The sequence below is a fragment of the Staurois parvus genome, unplaced genomic scaffold, assembly GCF_062004578.1.
Source record: "Staurois parvus isolate SC_StPar_1 unplaced genomic scaffold, SC_StPar_1.0 ptg000602l, whole genome shotgun sequence".
NCBI classification, from domain to species: domain Eukaryota; kingdom Metazoa; phylum Chordata; class Amphibia; order Anura; family Ranidae; genus Staurois; species Staurois parvus.
Window position 1 is genome coordinate 1,229,260 of NW_028318398.1, and position 27,444 is coordinate 1,256,703.

The window sequence follows — 27,444 nt, forward strand, 5'->3', positions numbered from 1 at the left end:
ATTTTGTACTACAATCATGTTTTTTAATTTTGTATAATAAAGCTAATTTTTACATAATATTTGTGATTGTTATTGGTACAATACCTTAAAATTCCCAATATTTTTCTTTTTGGTTAGGGTTTTCTCTTCTTTCAGTGTCTTCTTGTGCAGTACTGTATTGTTCTAAGCTTCTAACCCAGCCCTTCTCAACCTTTTCAACACAGAGGAAGCTTTGAAACAACTGTCCAGGCTCAGGGAACCCCTACTAGAAATCACTATATCTACAACTCATGATACATTAGAATTATATTCAGTGGGAAGAATGCTCCTTTCACTTGTGGTCATTGGGTCATTGTACCTCTTACAAAAAGCTAAAAATATCAATGGTGTCAGCGGGACTTTATCTGAAAGGCAGAAATTGCTCATTGCTCAATGAACCCCTAGCAACCTCTGGAGGAACCCTAGTTGAGAAACCCTGTTTTAATCAAAGTTTTTTTCTGTTGTTTTTTTTACTTTTTTTTTTCAGGTCGGACAGCAGAGCCCAGGAAACATGGGGGGGGGGGCACACTACTGGAGGTCCATGGAAAAGATTTAACAGTTAAACAGCTGCCTGATCACTTCCACCTGACAGCCAACAATTGACTTGTCAGTCAGGAATGTGTATAAAACCTACCACTGCTGCTGACGTATGCCATGTGGTAGCAAAAGGGTTAAAATGAAGTGATATATCTCTTAAAGTGTGAAATTATTATGAGTATAATTGCATCAACTTTAACTAATATTAAACATTATTTTAGAATACACAATAGCAAAATGCATTTGTTAATATAGCCAAATATATCTACATACAATATACACGGCTCAAAAAAAGTAAAGGAACACTTTGACAACACATCAGATCTCAATGGGGAAAAGTCTCCTGCTATGTATCTATACTGATATGGACTGGGTAATGTGATGGGAACGTAAGGATGCCCCATCGTATGATGGAAATGAAAATTATCAACCTACTGAGGACTGAATCAGAGTGCCATTGTCTAGTCTGTAGAGGTCTGTGCAACCCTCCATGGATATGCCTCCCCAGACCATCACTGACCCACCACCAAAACGGTCATATTTAAGGAAGCATTTTGTAGGGCTCTGGCAGTGCTCATCCTGTTCCACCTTGCACAAAGGAGTAGATACCAGTCCTGCTGATGGGTTAAGGACCTTCTACAGCCCTGTCCAGCTCTCCTACAGTAACTGCCTGTCTCCTGGAATCTCCTCCATGCTCTTGAGACTGTGCTGGGAGACACAGCAAACCTTCTGGCAATGGCACGTATTGATGTTCCATCCTGGAGGAGTTGGACTGCTTGTGCGACCTCTGTAGGGTCCAGGTATGGCCTCGTGCTACCAGTAGTGACACTGACCCTAGCCAAATGCAAAACTAGTGAAAATGAAATTGTAATGTTAACACAGTAATTTTCTATCTCTCTCTTTATATTATATAAAACACTAAAAATATATATTATCCTCTGTTTTCAAGCAAACCTGTTTTTGTATTCAGGTCAGGTCTGAACAGAATTATGTAACATTTTTGGAAAAATATACAACCAAGAAGTCCAATGCTTGATGCCATTATAGCAAAAATCTCCACAGCCACCATGTCTTTCCCTTTAGTGCTCAGATAGGCCGGGATCATGGCAATCCAGACACTGCAGAACACCAGCATGCTGAAGGTGATGTACTTGGCTTCATTAAAACTGTCCGGTAATGTCCTGGCTAAAAAAGCTATAATGAAGCTCACAGCTGCCAGAAGCCCCATATATCCCAGGACAGAGTAGAAGCCGATAACTGAACCCTCATTACACTGAATGATGATCTTTCCATGATAAGAGTGAGTGTCCTGATCCTGGAAGGGAGGAGAAATAGACAACCAAGTGACACAGATTAGGACTTGAACAAGTGAGAACACACAGATTATAAGATTGGGTAGTTTGGCTCCCATCCATTTCCTCCAGGGACTTCCAGGTTTGGTGGCTTTAAAAGCAATACACACCATGATACTTTTGGCAAGTAGAGAAGAGACGGCAACTGAGAAGATGACACCAAAAGAGGTTACACGCAGCATGCAGGTTACATCTACTGGACGGCCGAGGAACAAGAAAACACAGAGGAAGCTCAGCATGATGGAGACCAGGAGAAGATAGCTCAGGTTCCGGTTATTAGCTTTAACAATGGGGGTGTCCTGGTAATGTAGAAATATCCCCAATATTAAACCAGTCAGAAGACAACAGAAGATGGAGACAGCTGAGAACACTGCAACAATTGTATCCTCGGTGTAGGAGAGAAATTCCACCGATTTTGGAACACACAGATCCTTCTTCTCATTTGGCCATTCATCATCAGGACATTTCATGCAGTTTTCACTGTCTGCAGGAAGATAAATACAAACACAATGAGCATCTGTGTCAAAGTTTCTAAGAAAAAAAACATATGTACTGTGTTGCCTCACAGCTAGCAATTTGATTTCCAGTTCATTGTGGGAGAGTGAATAGTATTTAAATGTCAGTGTAAGTTGTATTGTAGATTGATCTTTTGTTTTATTTTTTTTCTGGTTCTATAGCTACCATGTAACATAAAAATAGTTTTGCTGGACATCCTTGTATGTAGAGACTGGCTATGGCCAGTATTAAATATGAAAACATGATTGATGCTTTTAAGAAATTGCAAAGTTTGTAAAAAAAGAAAAAAGAAGAATGTAGAGGAAATGTTGGCACATTGGTCTCTTTCTCCTACACCTGCTACTCCACCACCCAACTGGACCCACCATGGAGTTCTGCACTATTCAATTTCTGATAAGTATGGTATGACTTCATTGTTGTAGACATGGGTACTACTGCACTGTCTGTGATGTGTGATGGCAGCTACTTTGACCTTGGGCTTTTTTTTGTGGATAATTTTTATTTCAGTTAAACAACAAAGACATACAATATATTGCCATAAGTATAGGGACACCCCTGCAAATCATTGAATTCAGGTGTTCCAATCACCTCCATGGCAGCAGGTAAATAAAATCAAGCACCTAGGAATTCAGACTGCTTCTAAAAACATTTGTGGAACAATGGGTCGCTCTCAGGAGCTCAGTGAATTCAAGCGTGGTCCCGTGATAGGTTGCCACCTGTGCAATAAGTCCATCTGTGAAATTTCCTTGCTACTAAATATTCCACGGTCAACTGTTAGTGGTATTATAACAAAGTGGAAACAACTGGGAACAACAGCAACTCAGCCACGAAGTGGTAGGCCACGTAAAATGACAGAGTGGGGCCAGAGCAGGCTGGAGCACACAGTTGCCAACTGTCTGCAGAGTCAATAGCTAAAGACCTCCAAACTTCTTGTGGCCTTCAGATTAGCACAACGACAGTGTGTAGAGAGCTTCATGGAATGGGGTTTCATGGCCGAGCAGTTGCATCCAAGCCTTACTACACCAAGTGCAATGCAAATTGGCGCATGCAGTAGTGTAAAGCACGCCGCCACTGCACTCTAGAGCAGTGAACACGTGTTCTCTGGAGTGACATATCATGCTTCTCAGTCTGGCAATCCAATGGACGTGTTTGGTTTGGTTGCCAGGAGAACGATAATTGCCTGAATACATTGTGCCAAGTATAAAGTTTGGTGTAGGGGGGATTATGATGTGGGGTTATCTTTCAGCGGTTGGGCTTGGCCCCTTAGTTCATGTGAAGGGAACTCTTAAGGCATCAGCATACCAAGACATTTTGGAAAATTTCATGCTCCCAACTTTGTGGTAACAGTTTAGGGGTAGCCCCTTCCTGTTCCAACATGACTGTGCACCAGTGCACAAAAAAAAAGGTTCATAAAGACATGGGTGAGAGAGTTTGGGGTGGAGGAACTTGACTGGCCTGCACAGAGTCCTGACCTCAACTAGACAAAACACCTTTGGGATTAATTAGAGTGGAGACTGTGAGCCAGGCCTCCTCCCCCGACATCAGTGTCTGACCTTACAAATGTGCTTCTGGAAGAATGGTCAAACCTTCCCATAGACATCCTCCTAAACCTTGTGGACGACCTTCCCAGAAGAGTTGAAGCTGTTACAGCTGTAAAGGGGGGGCCAACTCAATATTGAACCCTACAGACTAAGACTGGGATGCCATTAAAGTTCATGTGATGGAAAAGCAGGTGTTACAATACTTTTGGCAATATAGTGTATAAGCTTTATGTTTATGTTGCCCTATGGGATGCTCCAAAGTGGCATCTTTCTGTTGAATGACAACTTTTAATTATTTGTCCTTTGATACATGTTCCTCCGGTCAGTGCCCAGCCACTATGCCCTTTTTTGGCAATCTCTTGACTTCTAGCTTAGAAAGTGGCCAATACTGAAAATGACGGTTTGGCTCCAAACAATTTCAATTGGGTTCAGGTTCCAAATCTGAATTTCAATATTTTTTGCTATACATTTCTCAAACCGAACCCCGATACATTCGGCTCATCCCCAATTAAGATGTTGACAAAGGGAGTGCTATGATCTCAGTGAGATGTTAAATATCTATAGATGTTACCCTTTACACGTTACCAGCAACCATGCACATAACATGAAATAAAATAAAATATCTAATGTATGGTCCACTTTATACAAATGGAGAAACAGAAAAAGGGTGCACCGACCTAGTGCATTATCGTTTAAAATAATTTATTAAAGAAACAAAAATAGGTATCATACTCACAATGGACATAATAACACAGGCATGTCAAACTGAACAAGACGTATGATCCAAAAAACATCTGAGTCCATATGATGTAACCCTGGATGACCAACTGGCTAACGCGTTTTGAGGACACAACCTCTTCCTTGGCTCTGAGTTTGACATGCCTGTGTTATTATGTCCATTGTGAGTATGATACCTATTTTTGTTTCTTTAATAAATTATTTTAAACGATAATGCACTAGGTCGGTGCGTCCTTTTTCTGTTTCTCCATTTGTATCCAGTGTATTCGGACCACCCCGGTCTGTTTAGGGCAGGAAGCAGTGCATATTCCAGAAAATTCCAGAACATTCATATTGGGTCTACTGAGTCCTTTCCTAGCGCAGGAGTAAAGTGTTTATTGTGATGGTCCACTTTATAATGTTTTAATCTTCATTGGTTGGAATATTTTCCAGGTCAATGTCTTACAAATAAGTGAAACCAGAAATTAATTAAAAACTCTGCATCTGGAATGTTTAAAAATTAAGTCAGTAAGGGCTGCTTCCATATTTCTATCCTCACTATACAAGTGTGAAATGTGATATCATTTTATTATTAAAGTTATAGATTTCTCAAGTAATGATGAGCTGAATGTACCTGATTTCGATTCATTGTACACTCTGTAAACTTTTCGGATGCTGAAAGTACTACTTAGACTTCAGCTTGCAACAAAATCCAGAATCAGAATCAGCCCGATTCTGTTGCAGGATGAAGTCTGAGCAGTACTTTGGAATGGAGGAGAGATGCCAAGGAAAAGTCTAAAGCTACCATAAGGACTGTGACACATGTTCACTGGGGAGCTGGATGAAGACCATTGGGGGAGCTGAGCCTCATGATATGGGATCCATGGGAAACCATACTTTATTGACTCACTTGTTAATGCAAGGGGTCAGAGTTGGCTGATGAATGTGGTGTGAAATCCCTGTGGTCCCTCACTGGATGAATCCCAACCTGAAAACACATCCTTGGAGCACTCTACACTCACCGGCCTCTTTATTAGATACACCTGTTCAATTGCTTGGTAACACAAACGGGTAATCAGCCAATAACATGGCAGCAACTCAATGCATTTAGGCATCTAGATGTGGTGAAGACAACTTGCTGAAGTTTAAATCGAGCATCAGAATGGGGAAGAAAGGGGATTTAAGTGACTTTGCATGTGGCATGGTTGTTGGTGCCAGATGGGCTGGTCTGAGTATTTCAAAATTGGCTGATCTACTGGGATTTTTACACACAACCATCTCCAGGGTTTATAGAGAGTGGTCTGAAAAAGTAAAAAATATCCAGTGAGTGGCAGTTGTGTGGACATAAATGCCTTGTTGATGTCAGAGGCCAGAGGAGAATGGGCAGACTGGTTGCAGCAACATTCAGATGGTAGGGTCAGAATTTGGCATAAACATCAAGAAAGCATGGATCCATCCTGCCTTGTATCAGGCTGCTGGTGGTGGTATAATGGTGTTGAGGATATTTTCTTTGCTCTAGCAAATGTACCTAATAAGGTACACGTTGGAGCACTGACACATTTGTGGTGGAATCTTTTATTGTGGACTATTCTATGGATATGATTTTGATTAATTTCAGTATTTTTTTCCATCTAAATAGAGGGTAAGGTAGCACTGTTACCCATAGCGGGGGGAGGGAGGGGGTTTAAACTGAATGCATGGCGGTGTTGTAACACTTTATAACAGCAGCTTCCTTTATCATCTGTGTTTTTACAGTATGTGAGTTGTTTTGTTGGCTTACATAGGCAGTGCGTGTTATTTTATGATATCCTGTTAGCTATATGGATTGATGTGGAGTTACATTTCTGGGTCTCACCTCCACGCAGGTAGCTTGGAAGGAGGAAAGCTTGGGACTTCACCGGCCCCCTTAGAGAGGACCACCTGTTAGGCAGGGAAGGAGCAGCACAGCTAGCAGACCAGGTAGCAGCCACCAACCCATCATCAGCACAGCAGAAGGGCTGAGTGAGTAGACCTTCACCCTCTGGGCCAGATAGGGGAAGGAGCACTCTGGTGGGAAACTACACTGGACTGTCTTACTTTAAAGTGACAGGCACTGAATCCCCTGCTCAGGGACTCCCCCAGAACAGCTGGATAAGGAGTATCTAGGGTCTGGGGTGGTATGCTGGTTAGCTCTCCAAGAAGAGGATTTTTTTTGCTGGAAAGTCTTGTATTTAGTTCCAGGAAGCTGACCTCAGTTCCATTGGGCATCCCATACATCCTATCCCTATCCCAGTTAAAATCTCCTAATAAAACTTCAAAACAAAGCTCAGGGACTGGTTAATGTCTCCTGGATGAAAAGTCTGACTGAGGAAATATGTGTTGCCTGGTTGTGCAGGACTATAGGGGGACTCAAAAACTTCAGCAGCTCCTAGGTAGGCAGTGTTACATTTTTCTTTGTAAATGCCAGGCTGGTTGCAGTAGCTTGCATACATAGTACAGGGGCATTGCTTCACAGGCAGTTTAGGGAACCCCAGGCTCGGTATTTATGAAAATGTTGCATTATTTAATATTGTTCTTAAAGCACGTCATGCCTCCAAACAGACATTTTTCAACTTTCTTTTTTTTGCTTAGGTAAATTTCTCGGGGCAGTACCCTGCAGCACCCCCTCATGCCATTTACTTGACAATCCCTTGTCTATTAGTCTAGAAAATGACCATGACTGACTTCTAATTTTTGGCTCTCATTGATTTCAATAGGATTACATGTTGGCATCCAAACTTAGGTAAAGTTTGCAGAGTGCACAATGGACCGAACTCAAGTGGGTATGGCTCATCATTACTTGAGAATTTTATTTTAATAGAATTTGTGAAAGAATTTCAGATTCGGCACCAGAACTTTAGCTAAGTTCTTAGATCCTGCTTCAGACTGAACCTAGGTACGTTAATCCCTATCCACATAAATCCATTGCCAGTCACATCATCCAATGCACACAGTCCACCAACATGTACCATTCCCAATGACTTCTCGCCAAGAATTATGTTTTTGAAAAGTGCAAAAAATACCTTTTGATTCCGCAGGAAATAAAGAGCTGTCCTATCCCAGTGTTATCTCAACCCTCCCAGTTCTTGACTAAGATTACAGAACAATTGCTCTCTATATTTAAAAGATGGGGAGGGATTTGGTTGTTCAGTAAAGTAGCAGTAGCAAAAGATGATTGGGCAGAGCTGACACCATTTATTTTTATTGCGGTGTACAAACTCCTGTGAAAATGAGCTTACCTTGTAGTAATGTACTGAGTATTTTTTTTACCTTGATGTACTTTAATTGCTTTCCCCCCAACCTATAGTAGAACTACTGCTACAAGGTGGTAGGGCTGCGCAAAATCAGGTATTATACGTGATTTGCATTCCCGGGCAGAGGACACGCATGTGCAGCCTACCCGCGCCACCATTGGCGGCTAGGGATGTCAATCACCGGATTTCCGCTGGCACCTGGCGATTGCAAAGTATCACTGACAGGGGAGAGACCTGTGTGTAAGAAACACAGATCTCTCTCCTGTCAGCAAGGACATGCTGCTGTGTATTACTCTGCACATCAGAGAAATACACAGCAGCATGTCTTCCTAGTAAAACACACATTGCACATCATGTTAAACAGCACACAGCACACTGCTAATTTTGATCACCCCACCCCTTCCTGCCCAGTGTCATTAGTACAGTGTTAGTGCTTTTTATTAGCACTGATCACTTTATTAGTGTCATTGGGATGTCAGTGTCAGTTAGTCAGTTCCCCCTCAGTGTCAGAATGCCCGCCGCAGTCACGCTATAAGTCACTGATCGCCGCTCTTACTAGTATAAACAAACTAAAAATCTCAGTATATATACCGCCATTTGTAGACGCTATAACTTTCACGTAAACCAAATAATTTACACGTATTGAGATTTTTTTTTTTCTTAGCTAAGACATGTAGCAGAATACATTTTGGGCTAAATTTAGGAAGAAATTTAACTTTAAATTTGTTTACTGGATATGTTTTATAGCAAAAAGTCAAAAATATATATAATTTTTCAGAGTTGTCAGTCTTTTTTTGTTTGCAGCGCAAAAAATAAAAAACACAGAGGTGATTAAATACCTCAGAAAGAAAGCTGTATTTGTGGGAAAAAATGACATAAATGTAATTTATGTACAGCGTTGTATGACCGCACAATTGTCAGGGAAAGTAACACAGCGCCGTAGCGCAAAAAATGGCCTGGTCAGGAAGGGGGGGGGGATCCTCTGGAGGGAAATAGTGGTAATCTCTATCCAGACCAAAACAAATCACAAACTCTACCGGAAATGTTGGATATCTCTTCTTCTGGACATGGGACACACTCATAGCAGCATTTGTGAACAGAAGATCCAACCTTTTTTCTGCAGCCAGGTAAGCAGGGCTCTGAGCATCGAGATACTGGGACCTGAAATTCAGATATTATTATTAGTAGTATTTTGTATAGGTCTATCACATCCCATGAGACTATTATCCCATGGTAATTACACTGTGTGCAGCCCGAACAAACGATCCTGTGTGTGGAGGAGCGCTGCACTGACAGGAGGACACAGCACAGCCTCTCTCCTGTCTCCTGTGGGGGTGGGGGGGACATACAGGTGGGGAACATAATGTGAGGGGTTGGAGGGTTAACTTGTGCTCGTAATTTGTGCTTGGAATAAAAAGGTAGAGGGATTGGTGAATATTTGTTCTGGGGAGGGTGATTGGGGGGGGGATATTTGCTAAAAGGGGTGATTGGGGTGGAAGGATATGTGCTATTAGGAGGAATGAGGGGGATATGTGCTAGGAGGAGGGATGGGGGCATATGCTAGGACTAGGAGGGGGATTGGGGGAGATATGTGTTTGTAGGGGGAAACATATTAGGAGTGGGGATTGGGGGGGTATGTGCTAGGTGGGAGGATTAAGAAGGAATATGTGCAAGGAAGGAGTGTGGTTGGATATGTGCTGGGAGGGGGGATTGGGAGTGGAGGGATTTGGGCTAAGAGGGGGATTTTTTCATGCAGGGGGTGGGAGTTTGTGCTAGGAGGGGGTAGGGGAATTTGGGTTAAGAGGATAGGGCTGGAGAGGATTTGTGCTGGGAAGAGTAATTTGGAGGGGGTTTGTGCTAGGAGGGGGAATGACAGGGTATTATGCTAGGAGGGGGGATTTGGGGGATAGGATTTGTGATGGGAGGGGGGGTTTGGCAGGAAGGATTTCTGCTAAGATGGGAAATTTGAGGATAATATGACGTACTCTAGGAGGGATGATTTTTTTGGGGAGTGAGACATGATATGAGGGCACTTAACAGATCCTCATAGCACATAGCTGAGATTTGCTTGGATTTCCTTACAGACGCAGCCTCAATCTGTAGCCAGCCACACACTGTGCAGATGGATGCTGTGTCTGTAAGGGAATCCAATCTTAGCTATGTGCTGTGGTGTGGAGGAGCTATGAGGCTCTTCTCTGTTGACCATTGTCTTCTGCCCTGCTGACCCCTGTCCTCTGCCTTGCTGACCCCTGCCCTCTGCACTGATGACCCCTTCTCTCTACACTGATGACCCCTGTCCTCCATCCTTGTGACCTGATAACCCCTTTTCTCCACCCTGCTGATCCTTGTCATATGCTCTGTTGCCCCTTATCGTCTACTCTGCTGACCCCCTGTACACTACCATACTGACTCTTGTAGATTGTCCAGCTGCACACTGTCCTCTCCTCTGATAACTCCATGTACACTGTCCTACAAACTAATGGCTTCTATAGACTGCCCTATAAACTGCTGATCCTATCCTCTGCCCTGCTGACCCCCTGTATACTACCCTACTGATCTCACATCCTCTGCCCCCCTGCAACCCCACATCAGACAGGCTAGATCAGGCCCTGCTTGACAAGTACACACACTCACGCTAAAATTTAAAATGAACTCTCCACAATTACCATACACTCTTATTTATTCCTAGCAAACGTTTGCATAAAAAAACAGGAATTCTTGGTTCATGTACATTGCAATACATGTTCAAGTTAGCCAACTGCATCAAAGTGATTCCAATCACTAAGAATTTAAATTCTTGAGGTTTCATTCTTTTAGCATCTCATATGTTGTATATTTGTAAGTCATTAAGATCTGAACTCAGACATACACTATATTGCCAAAAGCATTGGTTGGCCGGCCTTTACACACACATGAACTTTAATGGCATCCCAGTCTTAGTCCATAGGGTTCAATATTGAGTTGGCCCCGCTCTTTGCAGCTATAACACCTTTAACTCTTCTGGGAAGACCGTCCACAAGGTTTAGGAGGGTGTCTATGGGAAGGTTGGACCATTCTTCTAAAAGTGTATTTGTGAGGTCAGGCACTGATGTCGGGGGAGGAGGCCTGGCTCACAGTCTCCACTCTAATTCATCCCAAAGGTGTTGTGGTTGAGGTCAGGACTCTGTGCAGGCCAATCAAGTTCCTCTACCCCAGACTCGTTCATCCATGTCTTTATGGACCTTGCCTTGTGCACTGGTGTACAGTCATGTTAGAACAGGAAGAGGCCATCCCCTAACTTCTCCCACAATGTTGGGAGCATGAATGGTGATTAAATACCACCAAAAGAAAGTGGTTTTAAAAAAAAAAAGATAACAATTTAATTTGGTTACCGTGTTGCATGACTGTGCAATTGCCATTCAAAGTGCGACGGTGCTGAAAGCTGAAACTTTGCCTGGGCAGGAAGGAGGTGAGAGTACCTGATTATTGAAGTGGCTGGATTTGGGTGGACCTTGTAGCACGTTCTAGCTTCTATCTCCTCTCCCCATGATCTCCTCCTCCCTGTGATGGCAGGTGGGGGTTCTTCTCCCCCCATTCTTGCACCCATTGTGACTTTTCAAAAACGATTGTGGCTGTGCAGGGCTCTGCCTACACAGCCATGGCATTCATTCACATATTCCTGTGAATGGATAAACAACAAATACCATCTTTGGTGGCAGTCGGACTTGTAGTTTCATGGGCTATGGGGGTGCAGATGAGCGCTCTCACAGTCCCTGACATGTCCTCCCACTTTCAGACAGAAAGTCAGTACAGAGGTATGGGCTGCAGCTGGAGGACAAGTCTGGGAAAATATGTCCATTTATTATTTTTTTTCTGTGAAGATTATTATTATTATACAGTATTTATAAAGCGCCAATAGTTCGCTCAGCGTTGTACATTACAAAGGGGGACAGAACATCTGACAGAACAATACCAATACAATGCAAAACATGAGGGAATTGAGGGCCCTGCTCTTTCGAGCTTACAATCTAGGAGGGAGGGGATGGTGGCACAGGAGGAGAAAGCTGTGGGGGATGGAGTGGTAGGAAGAGTGGAGGAGGTCGGTAAGTTAGCAGGGGGTGGGGTAGGCTTCCCTGAAGAGATGGGTTTTCTGGGTGCTCCTAAAGGAGAGGAGAGTAGGTGATAATCTGATGGGTTGGGGCAGGGAGTTCCAGAGGATGGGTGACACCCTGGAGAAGTCCTGGAGGCGGGCATGGAAGGAGGAGACCAGGGAACTAGAGAGAAGGAGGTCTTGTGAGGAGCGGAGTGTGCGTGTTGGGTGGTACTTTGATATTAGGTCAGTGATGTAGTTCGGGGCAGTATGGTGGACGGCTTTGTACGTCAGTGTTAGGATTTTGAATTTGATCCGTTGCGCAATTGGAAGCCAGTGGAGGGATTGGCAGAGGGGGGTGGCGGAAACAGAGCGGTTGGAAAGGTGAATGAGTCTGGCAGCCGTATTCAGGATCGACTGAAGCGGGGATAGCCAGTGGCGAGGCAGGCCAGTGAGGAAGGAGTTGCAGTAGTCGAGTCGTGATATGATGAGGGAGTGGATGAGCTGTTTAGTGGTTTCTGGGGTTAGGAACGTGCAGATTTTGGCGATGTTGCGGAGGTGGAGTCTGCACGAGTTTGTTAAAGATTGGCCTTGGGGCTGGAAGGATAGGTTGGAGTCCAGAATGACACCAAGTACTCTGGCCTGCGGGGCGGGTTTGATGGTGGTGTTGTTGGATGTGATGGAGAAGTCAATGGGGGGTGGGGTCCGGGCTGGGGGGAAGACAAGAAACTCGGTCTTGGAGAGGTTCAGTTTAAGGAAGTGGAGAGACATCCAGTCTGATATGTCGCTCAGCAGGTGTGTGATTCGGGCGGAGACCGAGGGGGTGAGGTGGGGGGTTGAGAGATAGATTTGTGTGTCGTCGGCATAGAGATGGTAGTTGAAGCCGTGAGAGTGTATGAGTTGGCCAAGGAAGGAGGTGTAGATGGAGAAGAGAAGGGGCCCGAGGACAGAGCCTTGAGGGACCCCAACAGAGAGGGGGAGTGAGGGGGAGGTGGTAGCATTATAGGTAACGCTGAAAGAGCGTTGTGACAAGTTGTGGCAAGATGAACTGAATGTGTTGCTATTTAGACCCTTACAGAGCCCTAGTTAACTATTACCAGCCCTAATTAACTCCACCCCCTTATCCCCTTAGATTTTATTTTTCTAATGATTTCTTTAGTTATTTATCTTTTTTAAAACAAATAATATTTCAACTTTTTTATTTGCTTTGTTCAGGTTCTTTTAGTGCTGCATTAAACTGTGCAAAATGTAAACAAAAGATGTTATTCACTTTGTAAATAGCTTTGGGACACTTGGTACCAAAACTGTAATTTTAGTGTCATTATATTGGGGAATATTATAAAATAAAATGTATACTTTTTATCTACAGTAACACTATTTTTTAAGCACTAAGTAGAACATTTTTTTTGTAGTTTTTTTTTTATGTCAATAGATTGTATAAAAAAATATTTTTTTAAGACAATATCAAATGATAAAAAGTCATATCTGTCCCTAAAAACCAATGTACTGTACATATTACTTTGTTTTCTAGAAGCGGAGCTCCACCCAAAAGTGGAAGTTCTGCTTTAAGGACTGGTCCCCTGCTACCTTTTAAGGATTGGCACCTTTGTAGGGCGAGGTACCCGAAATTGACAGCTACCCATTCCCACTTCCACTGAAGTCATCCAGACTGTCCCCATGTAGTCTTCTGGGACACGTGATAGGTTTTGCGCATGCGTAGTGGGCACCCTTCTGTAAAGCCACAAGCTGTCACAGCCGGATGCCCACACTGAAGATGCCGGAGCCAGGAACACAGGGTGGACAGTGAAACCAGTTGCATGGAGGACACCGAAGGATCGAGGGACAGGTGAGTTAGTTTCATTGGAACTCTGCTTCAAGTAATGACTTAACAAATAAACAGGCCCATAGCAATGATGTAACAATGACTCTGCTCCCTAAGTGTAGGCTTGAGACATCAATTAAACATCAGTGTACAATTTGCTATGATAATGGATGCTGTATAATATTTGTACATACAATCTCAGCACATATAATATTGTAATCCAAGACTGTAATAGCAATGTATCTCTACACAGTTCCTATTTTTCTAATGAATCCCAAATTCTTCATCTTTATTGTTATTCCAAGTTTACACTCACTGGTCACTTTATTAGGTACATTTGTTCAATTGCTCGGTAACACAAATTGCTAATTAGCCAATCACATGACAGCAACTCAATGCATTTAGGCATCTAGACATAATGAAGATGACTTGGTGAAGTTCTGAGCATCAGAATGGGGAAGAAAGGGAATTTAGGTGACTTTGAATGTGACATGTTTGTTGGTGCCAAATGGGCTGGCCTGAGTATTTCAAAAACTGCTGATATACTGGAATTGTTACACACAACCATCTATAGAGTTTACAGAGAATGGTCCAAAAAAGAGAAAATATCCAGTGAGAGTCAGTGTGGACAAAAATGCTTTGCTGATGTCAGTGGTCAGAGGAGAATGGGCAGACTGGTTCCAGATGATAGAAAGGCAACAGTAACTCAAACAACCACTCATTACAACCAAGGTATGCAGAATACCATATCTGAATGCACAACACATCAAACCTTGAAGCAGATGGGCTACAGCAGCAGAAGACCACACGGGTGCCACTCCTGTCAGCTAAGAACAGGAAACGGAGGCTACAATTCACACAGGCTCACCAAAATGGGAAAATAGGAGATTGGAAAAACATTGCCTGGTCTGATGAGCCTCGATTTACGCTGCGACATTCAGATGGTAGGGTCAGAATTTGGTGTAAATAACATGAAATCATGGATCCATCCTGCCTTGTATCAATGGTTCAAGCTGGTGTTGGTGGTGTAATGGTGTGGGGGTATTTTCTTGGCACACTTTGAGCCCCTTAGTCCTAACTGAGCATTGTTTAAATGCCATGGCCTCCCTGATTATTTTTGGTGACCGTGTCAATCCCTTTCTGATTACAGTGTCCCATCTTCTGATGGCTACTTCCAGCAGGATAATGTCACAAAGCTCAAATCATCTCATACTGGTTTCTAGAACATGACAATGAGTTTGCTGTACTCCAATGGCCTCCACAGTCACCAGATATCAATCCAATAGAGGATCTTTGGGATATGGTGGAACGGGAGATTCTCATCATCGATGTGCAGCCGACAAATCTGCAGCAACTGCGTGATGCTATCATTAGAGATGAGCGAAGTATTCAAAAATTCGATTCGGCTGATTCGCCGAATTTCAGGAAGAAATTTGATTCGATGCGAATTTATTCGCTACGAAGATAACTTATAAAAAGGGTTTCTAGGCTTCATAGAGCCTTTAAATTAGTGCAGAACACTGTACCTTTAATTTAAATGCCCTTGGAGATGAGGAAGGAGAAGGAGAAGGAGAAGGATGAGAAGAAGGAGAAGGAGAAGGATGAGAAGAAGGAGAAGGAGAAGGATGAGAAGAAGGAGAAGGATGAGAAGAAGGAGAAGGAGAAGGATGAGAAGAAGGAGAAGGAGAAGGATGAGAAGATGGAGAAGGAGAAGGATGAGAAGAAGGAGAAGGATGAGAAGAAGGATGAGAAGAAGGAGAAGGATGAGAAGAAGGATGAGAAGAAGGAGAAGGATGAGAAGAAGGAGAAGGAGAAGGATGAGAAGAAGGAGAAGGAGAAGGATGAGAAGAAGGAGAAGGATGAGAAGAAGGAGAAGGAGAAGGATGAGAAGAAGGAGAAGGATGAGAAGAAGGAGAAGGATGAGAAGAAGGATGAGAAGAAGGATGAGAAGAAGGAGAAGGATGAGAAGAAGGATGAGAAGAAGGAGAAGGATGAGAAGAAGGATGAGAAGAAGGAGAAGGATGAGAAGAAGGAGAAGGAGAAGGATGAGAAGAAGGAGAAGGATGAGAAGAAGGAGAAGGATGAGAAGAAGAATGAGAAGAAGGATGAGAAGAAGGAGAAGGATGAGAAGAAGGATGAGAAGAAGGATGAGAAGAAGGAGAAGGATGAGAAGAAGGAGAAGGATGAGAAGAAGGATGAGAAGAAGGAGAAGGATGAGGAGAAGGATGCGAAGAAGGAGAAGGAGAAGGATGAGAAGAAGGAGAAGGATGAGAAGAAGGAGAAGGAGAAGGAGAAGGAGAAGGATGAGAAGAAGGAGAAGGAGAAGGATGAGAAGATGGAGAAGGAGAAGGATGAGAAGAAGGAGAAGGAGAAGGAGAAGGAGAAGGATGAGAAGAAGGAGAAGGAGAAGGATGAGAAGAAGGAGAAGGATGAGAAGAAGGAGAAGGAGAAGGATGAGAAGAAGGAGAAGGATGAGAAGAAGGAGAAGGATGAGAAGAAGGAGAAGGATGAGAAGAAGGAGAAGGATGAGAAGAAGGATGAGAAGAAGGAGAAGGATGAGAAGAAGGACAGTTCTGTGACAGTTTCTGTCTATTTCTGACAGTTCTGTGACATTCACTCCATACAGCGGTTTCAACCGCTGTATGGAGGAAATGTCACAGAACTGTCAGAAATAGCCTATTTCTGACAGTTCTGGGACATTCACTCCATACAGCGGTTGAAACATTGTATCTATTTGTTTCCATAAATGGATCCATTTATGGAAACAAATAGATACAATGTTTCAACCGCTGTATGGAGTGAATGTCCCAGAACTGTCAGAAATAGCCTATTTCTGACAGTTCTGTGACATTCACTCCATACAGCGGTTTCAACTGCTGTATGGAGGGAATGTCCCAGAACTGTCAGAAATAGTCTATTTCTGACAGTTCTGGGACATTCACTCCATACAGCGGTTGAAACATTGTATCTATTTGTTTCCATAAATGACATTCTGCAGATACACTTAGAGGAGCTCTGCAGATACACTTTTTGCCGGCTTGGAATTATTCTTATTTTCATCCTACTTCTTCTTCATCCTCATCCTCATCCTCTTCTTCTTCTTCTGAGGATGAGGATGAAGAAGAAGAAGAAGAAGTAGGATGAAAATAAGATTAATTCCAAGCCGGAAAAAAGTGTATCTGCAGAGCTCCTCTAAGTGTATCTGCAGAATAGAGGAGCTCTGCAGATACACATTTTGCCGGCTTGGAATTATTCTTATTTTCATCCTACTTCTTCTTCTTCTTCTTCTTCATCCTCATCCTCATCCTCTTCTTCTTCTTCTGAGGATGAGGATGAAGAAGAAGAAGAAGAAGAAGTAGGATGAAAATAAGAATAATTCCAAGCCGGCAAAAAGTGTATCTGCAGAGCTCCTCTAAGTGTATCTGCAGAATAGAGGAGCTCTGCAGATACACTTTTTGCCGGCTTGGAATTATTCTTATTTTCATCCTACTACTTCTTCTTCTTCTTCTTCTTCATCCTCATCCTCAGAAGAAGAGGATGAGGATGAGGATGAAGAGGAAGAAGAAGAAGAAGAAGAAGTAGGATGAAAATAAGAATAATTCCAAGCCGGCAAAAAGTGTATCTGCAGAGCTCCTCTATTCTGCAGATACACTTAGAGGAGCTCTGCAGATACACTTTTTGCCGGCTTGGAATTATTCTTATTTTCATCCTACTTCTTCTTCTTCTTCTTCTTCTTCTTCTTCTTCATCCTCATCCTCTTCTTCTTCTTCTGAGGATGAGGATGAAGAAGAAGAAGAAGAAGTAGGATGAAAATAAGAATTCCAAACCGGCAAAAAGTGTATGTGCAGAGTTCCTCTATTTCTGACAGTTCTCTGACAGCTCCTTCACATGTACAGCGGTTGACACATCTGTATCCTAAATGGAAACTAATAGATACAATGTTTCAACCGCTGTACATGTGAAGGAACTGTCAGAGAAATGTCAGAAATAGCGTAGCTCTCTGCAGGGACACTTTTGCCGGCTGATCGGGAAAAATCCGATTCGCGCACCCAAAGTAGGCAAATATTCGGATTCGCCGCGAATCGAATTTTTCCTGAAATTCGTATCGAATTCCGGTTCGCCTGGTTCGATTCGCTCATCTCTAGCTATCATGTCAATATGGAACAAAATTTCTGGGGAATGTTTCCAACACTTTGTTGATTCTGATTCTATGCTACGAAGAATGAAGGCAGGTCTGAAGGCAAAAGGAGGTCCAACTCGGTACTAGCAAGGTGGACCTAATAAAGTGGCCGGTGAGTGTATATCATAGACTTACCTCATTGCCAAGCTTCCATGTTATGGCTTTAGTATTCATTTGTAATTGCTGATCTTCTGGTGCCCAGGATGTAAAATTTCCCACATCATTATAAATCATAGTGTGATAATCCTTAAATACCCAATTTGTAATTTTGTAATGATAAACAAATTCTCCGTATTCATTAAAAAATGATCTTGGCTCGAGTAATCCAAATTCATATTTAATTTCTTTTAAAAGATGATACAACTTCAGTTTGAATATAGAAAGATAAAATGTGTTAAGTAAAGAAAAGCAACCAGACAAAGGGAAATCAATATTTATATCCAGTCCCCAGTGTCCATCAGATTATCTTCTGATCTTGTAGAAAATAATCAATATACTTAGTTGTCACAAACTGAGCATAGTGGAGTGACCTGGACCCTACTCTGACTATGTCTGGGTTCCCTGAGGAGTGGAGTCTGAAGAACGGGCAATATTCACTAGGGACCCCTCACAGAGGTTTGGACTATTTCCTAAGGTTGCTTCTAGAGATGAGCGAATTTTTCAAAAATCCGATTCGCCTGATTCGCCGAATTTTCCGAAAAAATTCGATTCGAATTTATTTGCTGAAAATTTTACTTATAAAAAGGGTTTCTAGGCTTCAGAGAGCCTTTATATTAGTACAGAACACTGTACCTTTAATTAAAATGTCCTTGGAGTCTGCTGGGGAAGAGAAATAATACTGTCAGTCAGTATGACATGCAGATGAGTGCCGTCGATCTTAGAATCACCGCACACTTCACTCATTTGGGCAGTCACGGGGCCAAAGAAGAAGAAGGAGAAGAAGAAGAAGAAGAAGAATGAAAAGAATGAAAAGAAGAAGAAGAAGAAGAATGAAAAGAATGAAAAGAAGAAGAAGAATGAAAAGAATGAAAAGAAGAAGAAGAATGAAAAGAATGAAAAGAAGAAGAATGAAAAGAATGAAAAGAAGAATGAAAAGAATGAAAAGAAGAATGAAAATAAGAAGAAGAATGAAAAGAAGAATGAAAAGAATGAAAAGAAGAATGAAAATAAGAAGAAGAATGAAAAGAAGAATGAAAAGAATGAAAAGAAGAATGAAAAGAATGAAAAGAAGAATGAAAATAAGAAGAAGAATGAAAAGAAGAATGAAAAGAATGAAAAGAAGAATGAAAATAAGAAGAAGAATGAAAAGAAGAATGAAAAGAATGAAAAGAAGAATGAAAATAAGAAGAAGAATGAAAAGAAGAATGAAAAGAATGAAAAGAAGAATGAAAAGAATGAAAAGAAGAATGAAAATAAGAAGAAGAATGAAAAGAATGAAAAGAAAAATGAAAATAAGAAGAAGAATGAAAAGAAGAATGAAAAGAATGAAAAAAAGAATGAAAATAAGAAGAAGAATGAAAAGAAGAATGAAAAGAATGAAAAGAAGAATGAAAAGAAGAAGGAGAATGAAAAGAAGAAGAAGAATGAAAAGAATGAAAAGAAGAATGAAAATAAGAAGAAGAATGAAAAGAAGAATGAAAAGAATGAAAAGAAGAATGAAAATAAGAAGAAGAATGAAAAGAAGAATGAAAAGAATGAAAAGAAGAATGAAAATAAGAAGAAGAATGAAAAGAAGAATGAAAAGAATGAAAATAAGAATGAAAATAAGAAGAAGAATGAAAAGAAGAATGAAAAGAATGAAAAGAAGAATGAAAATAAGAAGAAGAATGAAAATAAGAATAATTCCAGTACAGCAAAAAGTGTATGTGCAGAGTTCCTCTATTTCTGACAGTTCTCTGACAGTTCTTTCACATTTACAGCGATTGAAACATTGTATCTATTTGTTTCCTAATAAAAACATCTGTATCCTAAATGGAAACAAATACATACAATGTTTCAACCGCTGGAAATGTGAAAGAACTGTCAGACAGCTGTCAGAAATAGCGGAGCTCTCTGCAGGGACATTTTTGCCGGCTGTAGAAGGGATGAAAACGGCCGATCGGGAAAAATTCGATTCGACCATCCGAAGTTGGCAAAAATTCGGATTCGCTGCGAATCAAACTTTTCCTGAAATTCGAAACGAATTCCACTTCGCCTGATTCGATTCGCTCATCTCTAGTTGCTTCCCCAGATACTAGCAGACTGAGGAGGAAGAAGCCATAGGACCACTAGCAGGGACCACTAGCAGAGACGATCAGAACACTAGAGAGAAAACTGAGATACTGGTGGACAGTCATATATCATAGTAGGGACAGATCAAGCAGTGTTTGCAGGGAGAGCTAGTTGCTGCTGTTGATTGCTGAAATCTTATACTTTATATTTACAGTAAGTCAGACACACCTAAAGGAATCCATAAAGAGTGTTTATGACACCAGACAGCCTTCTTATGGCTACAGAAACTGCCCGCTATAGAAAGTGGACATGTGGGGGAACTAGTATCTCAGCGTCCCCATCAGGCTCCATCCACTGTGGCATCATTTCATATCTTCGGCGTTCATTTCATATATGCGTTGGTCCCGGTGGATTAGAAAATATTTTGCAGGTTTTTTTTAAAGATTGTTATATATATAGGTATTCGGCTGGATTCGTTATTCATATATTAATTTTTTCAAAGCTAAGAATTGCATTAGACTGTGGAACTGAACTGACTGACTGTGACAATTACAAATTCAATTTAAATCCTAACTTTACTTCAATCTGAATTATCGAACAAACTTGAAAATTGAATTTGTTACTATCATTGTAACATTTTTCGGACTCATTGACGTGTTATTATGTCTCGTCAGAGACTCAAATACATTGGAATCTCCAAAAATCAAATTTTTGTCAGAAAAGATTTGTTACAAATCTAAACGCACATGTCTAGTCGGCTGTAAAGTCAACAGCATCATTAACAACCAGTGACAGGTAGAAGGGGAGGCAGTAGACGCAACAAATCTGCCACTCGGCTACACAGCAGAGGACAGAGACAGACACAAGTCTTATACATCTCCACTTTCATTATCTAAAAACTGAAGGAAATTACTTGTTAATTGTAAAACTGTCATTATTAATAACTCCCTGAATCTTTTGCACATGTTGACAACGCTATCAAAACAGAAGGCAGGGCTTTTTGAAGCAGCCACAGGATATTTGAAGGGGTCGTATGTCAGTACGGTGTCAGTAAGTGTCAGTAGGCATTTGTTGAGCCCTGTAGCAGGTCTTATGGCCTGGTATGATACAGGAAGGGGAGGAGGAGGGGGAGGGCACATGTTTGTTCCCCACTTTTCTGGCCATCCAGACTGCATGATCTGTTTAAGGCTCTGCTACGGATTTTTAAGGCAACTTCACACTTTTTTTGGTTTTGTTTTTTTTTGCATGAGAAAATTTATACCAGATCCAAAGAGTGTGTTATGGATTTCCTGGGAACCCTCATACATTTTTTTATTTTAATTTTTAGTAGCCCTCTTAAAATACCAGACTCAGAGTATGTTTCTTATGGCTTTTTTTTAAATAACAAACATATTACACTTAACTGCTCCCTACAATTGCATAGAGCAGCCCCAATCCTCCTTTTCTTGGGTCACTTGCTGCCAAGTGCCCCCAGAGCAAGCCACTTGCTCTGGGGACACTCATGCATGATCACTCCAGATACAGCCATGTAAGTCCATAAGACACACAGAGTTCAGCTTGGTCCCGCCCCCAGCTCCCTCCTCACTGGCTGAGATTGACAGCAGCAGGAGCAAATGGCTCTGCCTGCTATGACTGAGTCAATGAGGAGGGAGAGAGAGCTAGGAGAGCAGCTGCTCTCATTCACATATCTGGATCGAGATTGGGCTCAGGTAAGTACTGGGGGGTGAGGAGGGAGCTGTGCACTGAATTTTTCTACCTTCATGCATAAAATGATTAAAGGTGAAAGACCTCCAACCTTTAGAACCAGTTTATTTGCTGAAAAATGACATTTCATTACTGGCTTCTTTAACCACTTCAATCGGACACTTTTATCCCCTTCCTGCCCAGGCCAATTTTCAGCTTTCAATGCTATCACACTTTGAATGACAATTGCGTGGTCATGCAACACTGTACCCATATGATTTTTTTTAGCATTTTTTGAGACAGATAAAGCTTTATTTTGGTGGTATTTATTTACCACTGGGATTTTTATTTTTTTTGCTATGTAAATGAAAAAGTCCAAAAATTTTGAAAAAAAGTGTTTTTCTTATAAAATCTTGCAAATAAATAATATTTCATCATAAATCTTGGCCACAATTTATTCAGTTATCTTTTTAGTAAAAAAAAAATAACCCAAATTAGTTTATTATCAAACGTTATAATTTTTAAAGATTGTTTTTCCATTTTTATTGTATTTTTTATATTATTATTTATGTTTTTTTTTTTTACATACTGTCACCCTAGCAGTACAGTGTCACCATGGTGACACTGTAATACTTGTGGGGGTGATGAAGATTTTTTTTTACACCCATAAAGGCTGTAAAAGCAATCATTTCTCCTTCTCTCTGGCTGCATTCTTGCAGCCATTGAAAACTACTGTGTGAGCTGTGATTGGTGACAGTTTGTCACATGGTACAAGGCTGTCGTGAATAGCTTTGTACCATGTGACCTCAGTGATCATTCACAGATTTCACACGTAGTAAGCAATGATGTCAGAAGTGACATCTTGCTTACTACTCTTCATGTGATCACTGATTGGCCAATCAGTGATCACCTGATCGGGACTTCGCATAGAGGTCCTGTACGATGATCGTTGTTCCACTGTGTCCGGAGGACACAGCGTGCACCGGATTGCGGTGCTGCGCGCTCCCAGGGAGCGCTCACAAGCAGGGGGTGGGGAGGCTATTTATAAACAGCCACCCATCCCTGCACTGCCACCGTCCAGCCATTTATATACAACGGCCGGAAGGGAGGTGGTTAAAAAAATAAATAAAAAGCACACCAAACAACAACAGAAACAACACCCATCCAAAGGTCCATCAAAATACATAGCAGACCCTAAGAGGGGCCTGAGAGCTGTTTAAAAAGAAAAGCTGGTACTGAAGTGTAATTTAAAATACTTTTGTAAATGTCAGTGATGCAGCTCATTCTGATCATCACAGAGATGCGCCCCTTAACAGGCAGGATTAGGGCACCCCCCAGGCATGTTATTTAAAGGAAATGGACATTGTTTTAATGTTTTACTTTAAGCATTTAAATAAATTACAGCTTCTGGCTGAATGGAATTTTAAAGATTTTTTTTTTTGTCTTGGTACATGTTCCCCAGGGCAGTGCCCACCTCCCATGCTATTTTGTATACACCCCTTTCCTACAGTATAACCCCATGAAAATGAGCATTTTTTATTTTTCAGATTTGGGTTTGACCATCTGAGCTTCTTTAAAGCTCTCCGAACAACGCTTAAACCAAAAGACACGCTCTCAACACTTTACATATATTCTATACTATATTGCCAAAAGTATTGGTCGGCCGGCCTTTACACGCACATGACCTTTAATGGTATCCCAGTCTTAGTCCGTAGGGTTCAATATTGAGTTGGCCCCGCCCTTCGCAGCTATAACACATTCAACTCTTCTGGGAAGGCCGTCCACAAGGTTTAGGAGGGTGTCTATGGGAAGGTTGGACCATTCTTCCAGAAGCACATTTGTCAGGTCAGGCACTGATGTCAGATGAGAAGGCCTGGCTCGCAGTCTCTGCTCTAATTCATCCCAAAGATGTTCTATGTTGTTGAGGTCAGGACTCTGTGCAGGACAGTCAAGTTCCTCCACCCCAAACTCACTCATCCATGTCTTTATGGACCTTGCTTTGTGCACTGGTGAGCAGTCATGATGGAACAGGAAAGGGCCATCCCCAAACTGTTTCCACAAAGTTGGGAGCATGAAATTGTCCAAAATGTCTTGGTATGCTGTTGTCTTAAGAGTTTCCTTCACCGGAACTAAGGGGCCAAGCCTGACCCCTGCAAAACAACCCCACCCCATAATCCTCCCACCACCAAACTTTACACTTGGCACAATGCTGTCAGGTAAGTACCATTCTTCTGGCAACCACCAAACCCAGACATGTCCATTGGATTGTCAGACAGAAAAGCGTGATTCATTACTCCACTGCTCTAGAATCCATTGGCGGCGTGCTTTACACTACTGCATCCAACGCTTTGAATTGCACTTGGTGGTGTAATGCTTGGATGCAGCTGCCCATTCCACGAAGCTCTTTATGCACTGTTGTTGTGTTAATCTGAAGGCCACACAAGGTTTGGAGGTCCTTAGCTATTGACACTTCAGACAGTTGTCGACTTCTGCGCACTGTGCGCTTCAGCATGCGCTGACCCCGCTCTCTCATTTTAAAGACAAATTTGTCTTTATTACTTTTTATAAGAAGATATATATATATATATATATATATATATATATATATATATATATATAAAGAAAAGGGAAAACAGTGAGTGCAGACATATGGGACCAGAGCACTGGTCTAAGCATGAAGACAATCCAAAAAGAGAAAAACAATCTGAACACCACAACGGTAAAATTAGTAAACAACATAAGCATTACAATGACATATGACCCAGGTGCGCACCCTAAGGTAAGGCACAAGGAACATTAATATCTGTCACTGGATAGCTCACTGTAGAAAATGTAGCAAAAATGAAAAACAAAGGGAAAGAAAAGAAACAAGCACAGGAAGTGAGAAAAGGCAGAGGGGGAGTCGGGAACCCGGAAAGGACAGGGGGCAGGGCCACACCTGTGGTCACCTGGACAAATCCCAGGGGGGGAACATGACAAGTCATATCTGAAGCAAGGAAACCGGTACCTAGACAGATGACAGCGAGTCCACTAGTCCAAATGAACAAGCTTTGGGGAGGCACAGCAGGAACACACAATTCCCGAAGGGTCATGGAGGAGAAATGGAGCCAGACCCACTACAATAACTTATGTTTGTCATAAGTGTCATTGGCAAATGCCAACATTTCTTCCATGCGAATAATATCCTTAATCGTAGAGACCCACAAAGAAAGGAGGGAGGGGTGGCTGTTTTCCAAAAAAGGGGTATCATTTGGTGAGCCGCAGATAAGAAGAAACACAGTAGGCATCTCTTTTTTGCCGCCAAGGAACCCGGTAATATACATAGAAGAGCCATCTCCGGGGAAGAGGTCAAGGACTCGCCATAGATTTTATTATAAACATCAAAGGTTTTGTACCAAAAGGGTCGAATTCTATTGCAATCCCACCAAATGTGGAAATGAGTGCCCACAGCCTCACGACAACACCAACAAAGGTTGGATGTAGAAGGAAATACCCTATGCATGGACAAGGGATCCCTATACTGTACCATCATGAGAGGAGCTTAAAATTTTATTTCTGTGAGTAGCAGGATATAGAAGATTTATGGGTAAACTGGAATGACGTAAGCCATTCCCCATGAGATATGTCCCTACCCAGATACTGGGACCACCCCCTGGTATAGGATGGAAGTTCAGAGTGAATCGCGGAATGTAATAATCTGTAGAGGGAAGCTAAAGATGTCTGGTAGGTTCAGAAAGGAAAATAACTGCTCAAACTCAGAGAGCGGGAGATGGATATGAGATGAGGAGTGCAAGTGTTTACAAAATGAAGATAAGTGCAAAGCAATCAGCCAATCCCTGGGACAAGCCAGGAGGAGAGGATGAGGCCTGTCTGAGGATGAATAAAGTCATGAGCTACCAGTCAGGAGGCACGGGAGAAGAGACCAAGAACAGAAGAATCCATCCCTTGTGGAAAGAAAGGATTGTCAAATAGAGACGACAGTGGGGAAGGATCGACGACAGTAGGGTATTAAGGCCACATCTATACCATACACGCATGACCTCCACAGTTAAGGGCGAGAAGCCGGGGAAGCACTGTAAGTCATGGCCGTAACCCCAGGGGAAAGTTTGGAAATCGACCAGCGATAGGTCTTGTTCCACCATGGAATAAGCCTTACGAAAGGGTCTGGGGAACCAATCAAGCATATGTGCCAGCAAGGCGACTGTAATACAGCTCAAAATCAGGCAAACCTTCTCCACCCAAGAGCTTCAGATAAGTAAGCAACTTGTACTTCCGTCTCGAAAAACCACGATGCCAAAGGAACCTGATCGATATAGAACGCAGGGAGAGGAAGAAACTCCTGAGCACTGAAATCGGGATAGTCTGGAAAACATAGAGCAATTTAGGTAAAGTGTCCATCTTCAGGGTTTAATGTGTCCAAACCAGGGCAAAGAGGAAGCTCCCCATGAGGCCAAGTCTTTACGCAGACGAGAAATCAGGGGCAGACAAATAAGAGAGTAGATTTCAGCAAGATTGGAAGGTATCAGTACCCCGAGGTAGGAAATAGCCTTCAGACGCCATTGAAAAGAAAAATTGGAATGAAGATGCGACAACATGTTGTTGGGCAGAGTAATATTCAGCGCCTCCGTTTTTGAGATATTCAGTTTAAAGTTACTTTACGAACCAAGCCTATGAAACTCATGAAGTAGACTAGGGAGTGAGATGAGTGGCTGTTGCATGTAAACCAGAAGGTCATCTGCATAAAGAGAAAGTTTGTGATGAGAAGAAGGGGTACGGATACCCACAATAGATTCGTTAGCCCGTATATCCCGCGCCAGGTGTTCCATAACCAAAACAAAAAGTAGAGAAGAAAGAGGGTATCCCTGCCTAGTGCCGTTCGAGATAGAGAAGGACGAACAGGAAGTGTCATTCACAAGAACCAACGCCATGGGATAAGAATAAAGGGACATAATCCTGGCAGTATACCTTGATCCCAAACCTATCTGCTCCAGAGTGAGGCGCAAAAAACAGCAATCTACTCAATCAAACACCTTCTCAGCATCAAACGAAAGAAGGCAGGCCTTCAGGCAATGTTGTTTGATATAGGAAATAAGATGAATCATTTTAGTGGTGTTTTTCCTAGCCTCCCGACCCAAAACGAAACCCACCTGATCCTGGTGAATCAAAGCAGGGAGGAAAAGTGACAAAGGATTCACCATAAGTTTCACAAATAACTTGACATCTAGGTTAATCAGGGAAATTGGCGATAACTACTGTAGAGGGATGAATCCTTATCCAGTTTAGGAATAACTGAAATATTGGCTGAAAGGCTGGATAAGACAGGTGAGAGTCTTCAATGACATTAAAAGCTTGGGCTAAAAGCAAGGACAGCAAAGGGGCAAAAGTTTTATAGAATCGTGAAGAAATCCCATCGGGACCCATGCATTTACCGGATTTGAGATCTTTAATTGCCCCGAGGACTTCTGGAAAAGAAAAAGGCTCCTCAAGATCTAAGGAGTCCTGTACAACAAGAACTGGCAATGCCAT

General features: G+C 42.1%; 1 protein-coding gene across 1 annotated transcript; it reads right to left on the reverse strand.

Annotated features, from left to right (window-relative positions):
* Positions 1–1,392: 1,392 nt before the first annotated feature.
* Positions 1,393–27,444, reverse strand: LOC149449829 (vomeronasal type-2 receptor 26-like). Its single transcript, XM_089692723.1, has 4 exons — positions 27,348–27,444; positions 18,156–18,368; positions 8,991–9,107; positions 1,393–2,391 (listed from the first exon to the last, which is right to left on the reverse strand). Exons 1-4 carry the CDS (start codon positions 27,442–27,444, stop codon positions 1,487–1,489), a joined length of 1,332 nt encoding a protein of 443 aa, XP_089548849.1. The 3' UTR covers positions 1,393–1,486.

What these genes read in the sequence shown, in the direction of transcription:
- LOC149449829 (XM_089692723.1), bottom strand. Translation starts at nt 27,444, where the DNA reads ATGGCATTGCCAGTTCTTGTTGTACAGGACTCCTTAGATCTTGAGGAG. An exon ending in GAAGCTTGGCAATGAGGTAA is followed by an intron (nt 9,108 to 18,155) that starts GTCTATGATATA and finishes TTCAGGTCCCAG; the next exon opens with TATCTCGATGCTCAGAGCCC. An exon ending in AGAGATATCCAACATTTCCG is followed by an intron (nt 2,392 to 8,990) that starts GTAGAGTTTGTG and finishes ATCTTCCTGCAG; the next exon opens with ACAGTGAAAACTGCATGAAA.